Source organism: Perca flavescens, chromosome 6, assembly GCF_004354835.1.
Source record: "Perca flavescens isolate YP-PL-M2 chromosome 6, PFLA_1.0, whole genome shotgun sequence".
Classification (NCBI taxonomy): Eukaryota; Metazoa; Chordata; class Actinopteri; order Perciformes; family Percidae; genus Perca; species Perca flavescens.
This window is the reverse complement of record NC_041336.1, coordinates 36,426,296-36,437,513: the sequence shown is the minus strand read 5'-3', so window position 1 is coordinate 36,437,513 and position 11,218 is coordinate 36,426,296. Positions and strand designations below refer to the sequence as shown.

At 39.3% G+C, this 11,218-nt stretch overlaps 2 protein-coding genes across 3 annotated transcripts in view; one reads left to right on the top strand and one right to left on the bottom strand.

Moving 5' to 3' along the window:
* Positions 1-1,520: 1,520 nt before the first annotated feature.
* On the bottom strand, positions 1,521-6,422 carry fbxo43 (F-box protein 43). 2 transcript variants are annotated; one of them, XM_028580049.1, is made up of 6 exons: positions 6,222-6,422; positions 4,258-5,133; positions 3,371-4,126; positions 2,856-2,958; positions 2,334-2,528; positions 1,521-2,147 (listed from the first exon to the last, which is right to left on the bottom strand). In XM_028580049.1, the coding sequence occupies exons 2-6, from the start codon at positions 5,094-5,096 to the stop codon at positions 1,899-1,901; spliced, it is 2,142 nt and encodes a 713-aa protein (XP_028435850.1). In that variant the 5' UTR covers positions 5,097-5,133; positions 6,222-6,422; the 3' UTR covers positions 1,521-1,898. The 2 variants fall into 2 exon arrangements, with proteins under 2 accessions (XP_028435850.1, XP_028435851.1); XM_028580050.1 differs by lacking the exon at positions 6,222-6,422 and adding an exon at positions 5,305-5,446.
* spag1b (sperm associated antigen 1b) overlaps positions 5,500-11,218 on the top strand; it is a 33,057-nt gene continuing 27,338 nt past the window's right edge. The window contains exons 1-10 of the mRNA XM_028580047.1: positions 5,500-6,501; positions 6,833-6,980; positions 7,166-7,325; positions 8,613-8,735; positions 8,821-8,885; positions 9,053-9,165; positions 9,281-9,386; positions 9,589-9,719; positions 9,976-10,082; positions 10,542-10,677. Coding sequence (XP_028435848.1) covers positions 6,835-6,980; positions 7,166-7,325; positions 8,613-8,735; positions 8,821-8,885; positions 9,053-9,165; positions 9,281-9,386; positions 9,589-9,719; positions 9,976-10,082; positions 10,542-10,677 — 1,087 coding nt within the window. The 5' untranslated portion in view covers positions 5,500-6,501; positions 6,833-6,834. The remainder of the gene's footprint in view (positions 6,502-6,832; positions 6,981-7,165; positions 7,326-8,612; positions 8,736-8,820; positions 8,886-9,052; positions 9,166-9,280; positions 9,387-9,588; positions 9,720-9,975; positions 10,083-10,541; positions 10,678-11,218) is intronic.

The window sequence follows — 11,218 nt, the reverse complement described above, 5'->3', positions numbered from 1 at the left end:
GAATGAGAAAAACCATTTAGTAGTATTATAAAAGAATGTTATAGTAATAAGCTAATGCAAACAACACAATCCATGCATACTATAGGAGGGGAAACTACATTTATTTTTTACAAAACCAAATCAGCCCAACACTTGTACTACCTGTATTCATTGTAGCAATCACTTTGAAGGAAAAAGGGCAACCTTTCTTTGATGATCCACTGAATTCCTTGCTCTCGGTCCAGGCACTGCAAAGGTCAGGGAGACAGATTCATCAAGCCAACCCTCGAAATCTGCATTACAGACTTTCTGCTCATTTTCAAAACCAAATATATCCAACTCCTGGTTTTCACATAAAGGAATTATTCACTACCTACACTGATAGTATAATGGTTGTCTACTGGAAGGGTTTTGGCCAGGGCTGTGGGGTCACCAGTAAGAAGTTGTGATTTGCTGTGATGTAGGACTGATCGGATTCTTCTGGAGACAAACTCAGCTGCTCCATTCACTACTTCAAACTGCCCGGACTCCTGGTTGTACAGCAAAGCCTCTGGGAAAGACTGGAAATAGTTGTGAGGGTATAAAAAGGGTGCGAGAGTTTTGTCAAAACTATGTTACAACTATACATTGACTGCATTTCATTGGCTCTGTACCTGTACTCTGCTAAATGACAAAGTTCTAGAGAATCTAATCTACATTAGGAGTTCTTTACCGGCAGACTTAAGAAGTCATTGAAGAAGTGAGCCAAGACATCATCAGAGGCCAGAGAGCTCTCCTGCATGGAGATTAAGAATAAAATAGTACAGGAGTAAGGAGCATCCAGTGGAAGAGGCAAAGTATAGACATTTTGCCAAACCCAAACTGCTGTTACAGACTGACAGTTGATGAAATGTTAATAATCAAAACTTATACTCACAAAATTGCCAGCAGTAAGATGGGGAAACTCTTAAAAACAAAGTCATACTTCAGTTACCAAACCAACACCTCCACCAAAAATTCAAAAAAAGAAAATTAAAACTTCTTAAGAGTACTGCTCTTACCTGTTGAAATTACTCCACACATTGTTCACTTTCAAAATACAAACGCCTATACAGGCTTTTTTCAAACTGGCTGCCCAGAAAGTCGAGCCGGACCGTCACATTTGAACACTCGGGCAGCCACAAACCTCTGTGTGTAATTACAGACACACTGCAGGTTGCTATGGAAGTGGACACATTTTCAAAACACAGGGGGGGCGGTAAAACTTTAACTAGAATAAAAAAAGAAAGAAAAGGAAAGGTTGTTTATTCTTGCAGTTAAGACCCCAACATTACTTTATTCTAAAGTATTCACAGAATGTACATTACTATCTATTCTAGAATCACTTGCGTGTAGTAAAAGTTAAAATGGAGAGAATGACATTCTTGTTGCAGTTTAGACAAGGTCAGGTCATACCACTAGAGGGCACCAAACACTAACACATTCATTTGTACAGATTACAATAGAAACTCGCTCCAAAAAGACCAATTATTTCACAAATGAAAGACAAGCAACACATTAAAAAACAAAAACTAATTTATTTTAAAACTGCTCTGAAAACACATTGGTAAAAGTTGAAAATCTCAGAGGAATCTCAAAAAAAAACATTCTGTACAGTTGATCAATGTGTATGAAATAGATAAACAGCTAAATTCAATCATTGTTCTGCTGGTGAGAATTCCTTCACATTCATAATTAAAAACACACAAGTAAGAACTGTGTTGAAAAAAAATAAGGTGAAAATACAGTACAAGGACAGGCACATAGACACATTGAAAAGTACAGAAGTTGTGCTCATTTACTTGCTACAAATCAGTTTCCTTGTTGCCAAACCATTAGGCAAAAAAATGAATCCTAAAATGCCCCAGGCATATTAAACAGGAATGCAGTTCACTTTCTGCTCATAATCTCCTAACGTTTCGTTTGCTTTGAGCACTTCCTGGAAGTAGTATGTCCTTCTTGCGGCGGCCTACAGACTGGCTGCCACACTCTCTAGAGCCGTGGAAGGCACACAAGCAGGCTGTGCAAAACTGGAAACCACAGTCAGCTCTGCTGCATACACCCTCCCCTTTCACTGAGTGACACCTTGCGGGATGCTGACATCGAGGGCAAGGCTTGAGGCACTCATCATTGAAGAGGGTTTTGGCAACCTGAAAGAAAGAAAAAATGACTTAAAGTAATGTTTTACATAAACTTCCCAGAGTCGTTCCTTAAATTAGATGAATTAGAAACCCCATTCATCCTCCACTGAACAGCAATCGATAAACTAATTACAATACATCCAAACATTGCATAATCTATTGAAGGAAATCCGGTGTAATCATTTAAAAACTCACTTCTAAAAACATATCCCGTTTGTGGCTGCTGCCTGAATTCAAGGCGCTGTGCTGGGATGGGGTTAAAGTGCTATTTCCTGACTGCGGGGTGCAGTAGCTAGACGTCCTAGACTGGGCCTGAACGGTCTTCAGGGCCGACCTCTTATGCAGAGCGAGTCTGGTCTCTGCATCAGGGACATGGACAGCACCACCGAGCTATGAGACAACAGCACAAAGTTAGAAGCTCATTTCAACTATTAGTCACGGTTAGTTGACATCCATATTGATTTTTCACTAAATCACATCAGACAGAAAACTGCTGTTATACTGGTCTCTATGAGATGACTTTTTTCTTTTCTTACACTGCTGACCATCAATGTCATAGCAATGCGTTTCCTTTGCAGGCAGATTGATATAAAATACCTACTTGAGGAAGATAGCAAAGCCACAATGCACTATGTAACAGCCCTAATGTATTGATACGAGACCCGCTAATCATTGGCCAGCAATTAGCAATAGTGGCTAATATGGGCAAACCGTTACCTCAAGAGCAGCCTCCACTTCACTCAGGTGGTTTCTTCTCTTAAAACTAGCTCGCTTGTCTTGTTGGATGATTTCATTCCATGTCTTGCACACCTGACCACACCTGCCCAACACAAACAAATGCATGCATTAGACCAATATTTTCAGCCCCCATTAAACTTTTAATACAGACTGTGTACTGCTGTGACTGTTTCTTAAGCCTCATGTCTTGAGTAGATAATCAGGCGTTAATTTAATAAAAATACTAAAAGCAAGTCCTGTGGTTTGCTCCAAGCAGCCATATTATGTATGAAGCCTACAGGATTCTGTAGTTTATATGATTTTATTCATATATTTACCAATAACTTAATGCTACCGTCATAAGTCTATCAGTTAAATAAATCACAAATTGGAAATCAAACTACTGAACCTTTGAGAAGTAAGGAAGGTGTGCCAAGTTATACAGTAGATGCAACAAAAATCTGAAAGCAAATAAGATATTACTATGTATATGAGTAGAAAACATGAACTCTTACATGTAGATGCTCTCAGAGGTCAGGTGGCTGAGGATGACAGCCAGGATGTGTCTGAGGTTCCTCTTCTTCAGCTCTGTGAGTACGTCCACCTTCCTCAGGCCCATCTTCCTGCCGATCAGCCCTGCCAATGGCATGGTGGTCCTGAACATCACTGGGATCTCAGCCAATGCTGCTGTGGACTTCAGCTGCTCCTTTAGGCTTGGACTTTGGCCAAAAAACATGTGGGCTTTATAGTGGCACATGGCATGAACCAGCTGCAAAGCTGGAGTCAGAGAGAGATTGACTGGGGTTGTCCAGAGAGGAGTTGCATCTGGATTAGCTGGAGCTGTGCTTATGGGGGTCATGTTTTCTGGCCTTGTTGTAGTTGATCTTAGTGGGGTGGCATAGTCTTGTTTTGCAGAGGGGAAACTATCAGAGGTCCTGCTTTTACCATATTTAGCAGAAAGGACACTGCGAGGGGTGGCACCGTCACCAAAAACATCATCATCTTTAGAATGGCTGTGGCACTGATGAAGATGTACACGCTTTTTCGCTGTTGGGTCTTCCTCTGACTGAGAACCCCCCTCTTTAAGTGTTGAAAGCCTTTGCTGACGCTGCAAACGGGAGCGCCGCTTTGCCTCTGCAAGATTTGGGGTTTCACAGTTTCCTCTGGAGGTAGAGAGCAGCAGCTCCTGGAATGAGCCATCATGGTCCACAAAGGAGTCTTGGGATTTATCAAGGGCCAGGGAACTAAAACCACTGTCTTCACACAGAGACCTGTTTCAGGGTTAGAAGAGGGTTTTTAGACACGTTTTCCAATTTAATGTAGGGAACATGGCTTTATTAATTGCTTTTCCAAGAATTCAGCTGGGAACATTTAGAGAGTCAAGTGGCAAAAAAGCACATACCTGATATATTTTGGTGTATGTGTGGAAGACGGTGTGCACAAGACACTTGAGATGTCATTTAGGTTACTTGTCACAGCGCTGACTGATGACTGAGAGTTTTCCTTAGATGAGGTAGGCAGGGATTTGATAAAACATGGAGTCTCAATATTATTTTGACCAGAGGCAGAAATACTCTCACTGAAATCTGCATCAGAGAGTGAAACTCCTCTCTCAAAACTGGAAGGGTAACCAGAATTGAGTTTGCCATCTTCAAGAGTGGAGGTCCTCACTTGCGTGAAGAGGAGACGACGTTTCCTACCAGATAGTGGCAGATCATGGTCCGAATTTAAAGTGCTTGATGCTAAAGCCCCCATCACAGTGTCTAGGGAGTCAAAAGATACACTGAGCCAGTGTTCAGACCGGACACTGACGGAAGATTCAGTCTTTCTGGCGCATGGTGACTTTGTGTTGTCAATTTTGACATCTGTGGAGGGTTTGCTCATTAGAAGTTTGTGTCGCAATGAGGCATCTCTTTTGTATACTTTAGGAGTTTCACACCAGCTTACTGACGATTGCCGCTGTGTTCCCCTCGAGTCTTTGCCTAAAGATTCAAATGGTTCCCTGGTCCTCTCCTTAGGTGTTACAGAAAGCCTGAGGTTCTCTTTAGGCGTTTTGCTGTATTTTACCGGAGACAAAGACCGACAGGAGTCAACTCCACTGATGCGTTGTGGGGTGTGGAATAAACCACTGTATCCACTGTCAGAGCAGTCATAACTGTGCTGGCTTTTGCAACTATCAAGGTAGACATTTGATTCAGGAGTGCACTGCATTTTCCTCCTCCGGTGTGCACTTTGTCCCATACACTGTGTTCACCAAGTGGGGATGATGTCAACTGACCTGCAGACAACAAAAAGCAGTGAGTGAACCTACTCAAGGAAAACTGAGCAGCATGAACTGAGACTGTCTGGTAACTGCCAAGTTAATTAAAGCTAGGGGAACTAGCTTAATTGTTTCCAAGGTCTTCCCGGGTTTCTAATTAATGACAGGTGCTGTCATGTTGGGACTCACTTTCTGATAAAAGATGAGCCAAGTGATAAAATGATGTCGAAAGTATCCAAGTCGTGCTCAGCGTGTATACTGCAGCAGCAGTTCGTTAAACACAAATTGTCAAAGAAAGTCAACTGGTTCAACACCAAACATTCTCAGCTGTTTCATCAGCGTTGCTATGAGAGGGCGTGTTTTCGATTTAAATCCCCGTCGCATGCTCTCTGGGATGCCGCTATAAAGTGAGCTATAGCCGCCAAAACGAGGACACCGGGGAATCAGACGAGGGTCAACAAGGGGGTGTGCCAATACTATTTTATACCTAGTTAATTCCTCGTTACAACGGTTAACGTACAAAAAAATAGCGGTTGGCAATCAATTCTGCGTGCCCGGAGCCCAAAAATAACATTGACGAGCACAGAGAAAGTGTAGTTGTTAAATTACACTTGACAATCGATGGAGAATCCATTATAACGTTAGTTGATTGTATTAAAGACTAAGCTAAATTAGTCATTTATTAAAAAAGAAAAAACTTAAAGCAACACTATGTAACTTTTCCCGCTTCGGTCCCCCCACAGGTTGTCTCATTGTAGCTCGCGCGAGGGCCCGAAGTGCAATTGTCTGTAATGTCAGCCACGTTGATAAACAACATTAAGCAATGTTAAAAACTTAACATAAGCATGAACACAGCCATTATCAAAGAGCAATTAGGTTTTCGTTCTTATAGATTATTTCCATCAACAGTTCGACATGTTCCGCTTATCCTTGAGGGTCGCGGTGAGACTGGAGTTAATACAGTCTTGATAAACTGACACGTTATCAACGTTAGCCTCCTAAAACCGCGACCACTGCTAACGTAAGGTAATGGCTTTAACAGAAATATATCGTTAACGTGAACTATTTAGCTTTACGTAAATTGCAAACAAAACAAAAACACTTACCGCTACATAAAACTGGGCTAACGTTAACGCATGGGCCGTGGACTCCTGTCGGCAAAGGTTTTTTGTTTTCCTCCGGCTCAGTTTGCACGCCTTGTAGTTGCTTCTGTTTGCTACATATCATCTGCAGGCAACTAACAGCCACGTTTTCAAATTTGGAGCCCACTGTGGACTGCGTTACGTGTTTCCGCTTTGGAGTGCAGCTTCCTTCCATGTGTGGTTACCATAGTAACAGACCCCACTTTGCAGATAATAGTTTATCCAAAGAGGCCAAACACAGCAGGTAAAGATGTTTGTTTTATTTTAATAGCATTAATTTAAGTTAACGTGACGTTTATCAGCTATAAGGAACACTGGCATTTATTCTAAATGAAAATTCTGTATTGCCTTAACGTTAATTCCTCAAATACGAACACATAACGTTAGCTAGCTAGGTTAATCACGTTAATTTCATCACAGTGAGTTTGTCACGTTAGAGCTATCTAACGCTAGCTAGCTAAGTAAGTTAACGTTACCTTAACTATAATGTTGGGTTAGCTTTAGTGAGCGAGTCTGCTATTAACAAAACAACATTGTTTTAACATAATAACTGAGTAAACTGATACTCTTCCCAGGTATGAGCGCAGATACGGTTTTCTTTCTTCAAAACCAGTCCACCACCATTGACTATAGAGGGAAGGTCCCTGTGGAGCACCTGGATTATGGTTACATTGAAAAATGCAAAGATGTAAAATACCTGGAGCAGATCTTGAGAGTACTGAGGTAAAAGCCACACAAGGTGTGAAGAGATAGAATTGATTTTGTACGTTTATCAAATATTCTATTCCATATTGTTGGTTTGCTTTTCTCCACCATGACACAATGCAGTCTGATAAACTTGACTGAAAATACTGCAAGGAATTTGTGCTTTCAGAAAATGTTTCTAAAATGTTTTACTTTGTGCAAAGATCTGGCAAGGAGGGCATTTATCCTCATCTGATTAAGTTCTGTGAGAGTCACTTGGAGAAACTGGACCCTAGGAGCCGAGTTCTCAGGAAGGAAACCCCTGTGGCCACAGCAGCCAGCCTTTCTAATGATGAGTGGAGCCAAATTGTTGATGATTTGAAGGCATGCTTCACATTATAGTACACTTTTCTTATCAATCCTGTTTAATTCCTGCTCTCTTCTTTTCTAGCATTTTCTCTGAAAATTAGGCATTTTGATATTATTAATACAGTTTTTTTTGGATTGCTAGATGACAGTGGGCACAACTTGTGCAAAACTCTAACTACAGTCTGCACTGCAGCAGTTCATGTGGACCAAACTCTAATTTGTGTTTCATTGCTTGAACACAGTTTTCAAAACTCTACACACTTATCCCATGACTTTAACCACAACCTGCACAACACTGTGGATTTACAGTGTTTTGTTCAAATGCTAACACACTGCTGTCAAAACATTCAAAACAGTACGGATTTCAGCCTGGTGCCTATCAAACACTGCTGATTGCAATGGTTTCTTGTTTTAGACTTGTTAGTGAACACATACTGTATATACAGTTTATAGGGAAAGCTCATAAAGCCTTTTTTGGAAATAAACAACAAATAAGAATGAAAACATTATACACTGTTATACAGTTTGAGAGAAACAGGTAAAAGAGCAAAGATACCAATATGTCCAGGTAAAATGTTTGAGGTTGTATACACAGTTGTGAAAATGTGAAAAACACTTCCTTTTACTATAGTAAAACTGCACACTTACTGTTTTTCACAAAGTAATGATTAACAGCACAGTCATTTGTATTTAGAGATGATGTAGGTTCATGGCAAGAGAAGACATCCAATTTGTTGATTAAAAACCAAACATGTAAAACTTCTGGACTATTACGTACCTTTAGTTTGTAACATTCCCAGTAATTACGTAAATTACTAAAGACAAAATAAAAAAAGATATATCTTTTTATTGTAGGTAAGCAAACTGAGGATTTTCATTCATTCTTGTTTACCTCAAAACTGGTATAAAATAAAAAAGGAAAGGAAATAATTTCACTCTTTTCTTATAGAAAATATTGATTAGTGTAAAGTCATTTAAATTGTTCAAACTGTAAAGATGAAAAGTTTGTATTTTCTGTATTGGTGTTTGATGCTAGTGTTTTTAATCTCAGTGTGTTCTGAGTGACAGTGTGTGTTATCTCAGTGAGGATTGTTCTGAGTGTTTGGCTTCACTGAGCCTGTTTTGAGACGTGTGTGAAGAGTTGTGTTGCTTGGGAGGAGTTGTGCAGGTGATGTGAACTGTTTAGTTCAGGTGACTGTTGGTAATGCAGACTGTAGTTAGTGTTTTACACATGGTATTCCAGTTGTGCCCACTGTTGTTTAGCAATGTAAAAAAACAATGCAAATAATTTGTTCTTTACAGACATGGCAAGAAGAAACCAAAAAGATTGAGACTTCACTGAAACAGGAGTCAATGTTTGATGATCTAGTGAAAGAAAATATGCCAACTGTAAGAGGTTCCAATTGCTCCTTTCCACTTAGTCAGGTAAAAACAGTCTCCAACGATGTAAGTAACATGTACATTTATGTACACAAGAAAAATACTAATATGAAGTCTTATGTCTTCACAGACTTCAGTTCCAAAGAGGAATCCTTCAAAAAAAATCCTCCCACGTGATTATAGAGAATGGGACAAGTGAGTCATTTTGTCTTTTATTTTGTTTACTTGTCATTTATATTCAGAAGAAAGAAAAGGCCTTAAAAGGTCTTTTCTAAGCTTCTTTTATTCCGATGATCCACGGTTGATGCTAAGCATAATTTTGCAGAATATCTTACTTTAGACATGTATTTCAATATTTCCAGGTTTGATGTCGAAAAAGAATGTGAAGAAATCGACGGCAATTCTGTCAAAAAGGATCCAGCTGCCATTATAAACACAGGACACCCCAAATTAAAGACTAAAGTGGATGCATCATGTAATGTATTCTGTATAGCAGCTCATATTTTTTTTGTGGTCACAGCGAAGCATTGTGTATACTTAAATTATGTGGGGTATGTGTCTAAAATGTGTGGTCTCTACAATACATCCAGTGTTGACACAACAGGAAAAGCTCCTTCTGTCAACTCGTGAAAAGGACAAAGGCAATGAAGCTTTCAGAGCAAAGGATTATGAGGAGGCAGTTGCATACTATTCCAGGTCAGGCTTTTAAAACAACTCATTTGTTATATAAAGCATTTTACATCTCCTAAGGGGATTATATTATGTTTCCTGGCATTTAATTAGACTCCTGTTGTTCATTTGGGTCTGATTCCATTCCCATTTTAATGTACCTCAAAGTGTTTGTCCATTAACTTCATTCTAATTAAAGGTTTGTTTTATTTTTGCCTTTCTATTACAGGAGCCTTTCCATTATACCAACGTTGGCTGCATACAACAACAGAGCCCAGGCAGAGATCAATCTAAAGCACTGGCACAATGCCATGAGAGACTGTCTGAAAGTACTCGAGCTGGAACCAGGCAATATGAAAGGTGCTTTCCTTTTTTGTACAGTAGCACTTTAATGGATTTACAAACAATGCAAACAGAAATATGATTATAATGTTGGCATCATTTTATGTTTCCGCTACCTCAACAAACAGTTAATTTTGTGAAAACCTCTTTTGTGAATTTTCTGATTTTTTTGTTTTTCACATATTACATTTGCAACTTTACAGCACAGGAGTTGAGGGTAGCTTTAATGTATGTAATGTCTGTATACTACATGTGATTTATTTTTCATCATTAGCCCTGCTACGTCGTGCCAGAGTTCATAATCACATGGGCAACTTCCAAATGGCTGCTGAAGACCTGAGGGTGGTGCTTCGGGAAGAGCCGCAGAATGCTGCAGCCACTGTAGGTGACAGAAGTACTGAGGCATGTTGATTACATGCCAGTAGCCGTTGTGTCCACTAGGTGTCACTGTATTTGTGTGCGATCAGGTGCTTTAAAAACAGATTGCAGCTGCTGCAAGGTATTAAAAAAATCATATGTAGTATTAGTTATTACTGCAAATTGAGAATAGTGTTGCTTTTTCAGTTGTTCTATGTTAATGGTGAGCTCAGGGTGTATTTTATTTAGTCATCACCTTGAGGACATTGTTAATATGAATTATTATTAATTACAACAATTATGTATTAGGGATTAAATGGGGAGAAGATGTTCCTTTTACTTTGCCACACAAGGCATTTTCTATAGCTCTGTGGAATATGGGTGATAATCACTAGGTGTGTCACCTTTGCTGGCTTACTTAACAGAACTGGGTTGGGCCCCTGCTGTTGACAAATTATAATGTGTGAATTATTTATGGTTTAGAAACTTCTGTCTGAAACTGAGAAGAAGATGAAGGAATGTCAACTGGAGCCGCACAGCAAAGGCAAAAAAATCCTCATCCAAGAAGTAGACGAGGAAGATGACAACAATACCGATGAGACAAAAGCAGAACAGACTGGTGAGATTATCTCCATAATCAATATCAAGACACAAGCCAGTGACCATTTATAATTTCCTGAATCGATCCAGAAATTATTCTAGCATTTTGCAGTTGTTCAGCGGACAAAATATTGTTGTATCAATGTACTGCCTTGATTCTTCATCCTTGTTCACCAATTATTACTACTGATCTCAAATTAAAAACTAACAACCAGATACCTAGTGCAGTAGATCTATAGCTCTATGGTGAGTAAAATTACAGAATTTTAGTTTTACAGTAGAGTATAACCTATATATTTGCATGGATGATACTATCGGTACATTTTAGCTTATCACAGAAATATTGGTGCTGAGATGTACTGTATGTCAACCAATAACATAAAATTGTAGTACAGAAATGCAAAAGAGATATATTTGCAAAAGTTTCATAAGTGTCATAATTACCTAGCTTTTTTATCAAAGAGAACTGACAGGTTTATTTTCCAAATGTAAAATGTCCCAATCAGAACATGTCTAATTCATAATTATTTAATAACCACATTTAAAGGATCTTTGTCAAA

Bases quoted from the DNA above. Each gene is read 5' to 3' on its own strand.
- fbxo43 (XM_028580049.1), bottom strand. From the start codon at position 5,096: ATGGGACAAAGTGCACACCGGAGGAGGAAAATGCAGTGCACTCCTGAA. The intron at 4,127-4,257 runs GTATGTGCTTTT...ACCCTGAAACAG, and splicing joins CATACACCAAAATATATCAG to GTCTCTGTGTGAAGACAGTG. The intron at 2,529-2,855 runs GTAACGGTTTGC...GTTGTCTCATAG, and splicing joins AAGTGGAGGCTGCTCTTGAG to CTCGGTGGTGCTGTCCATGT.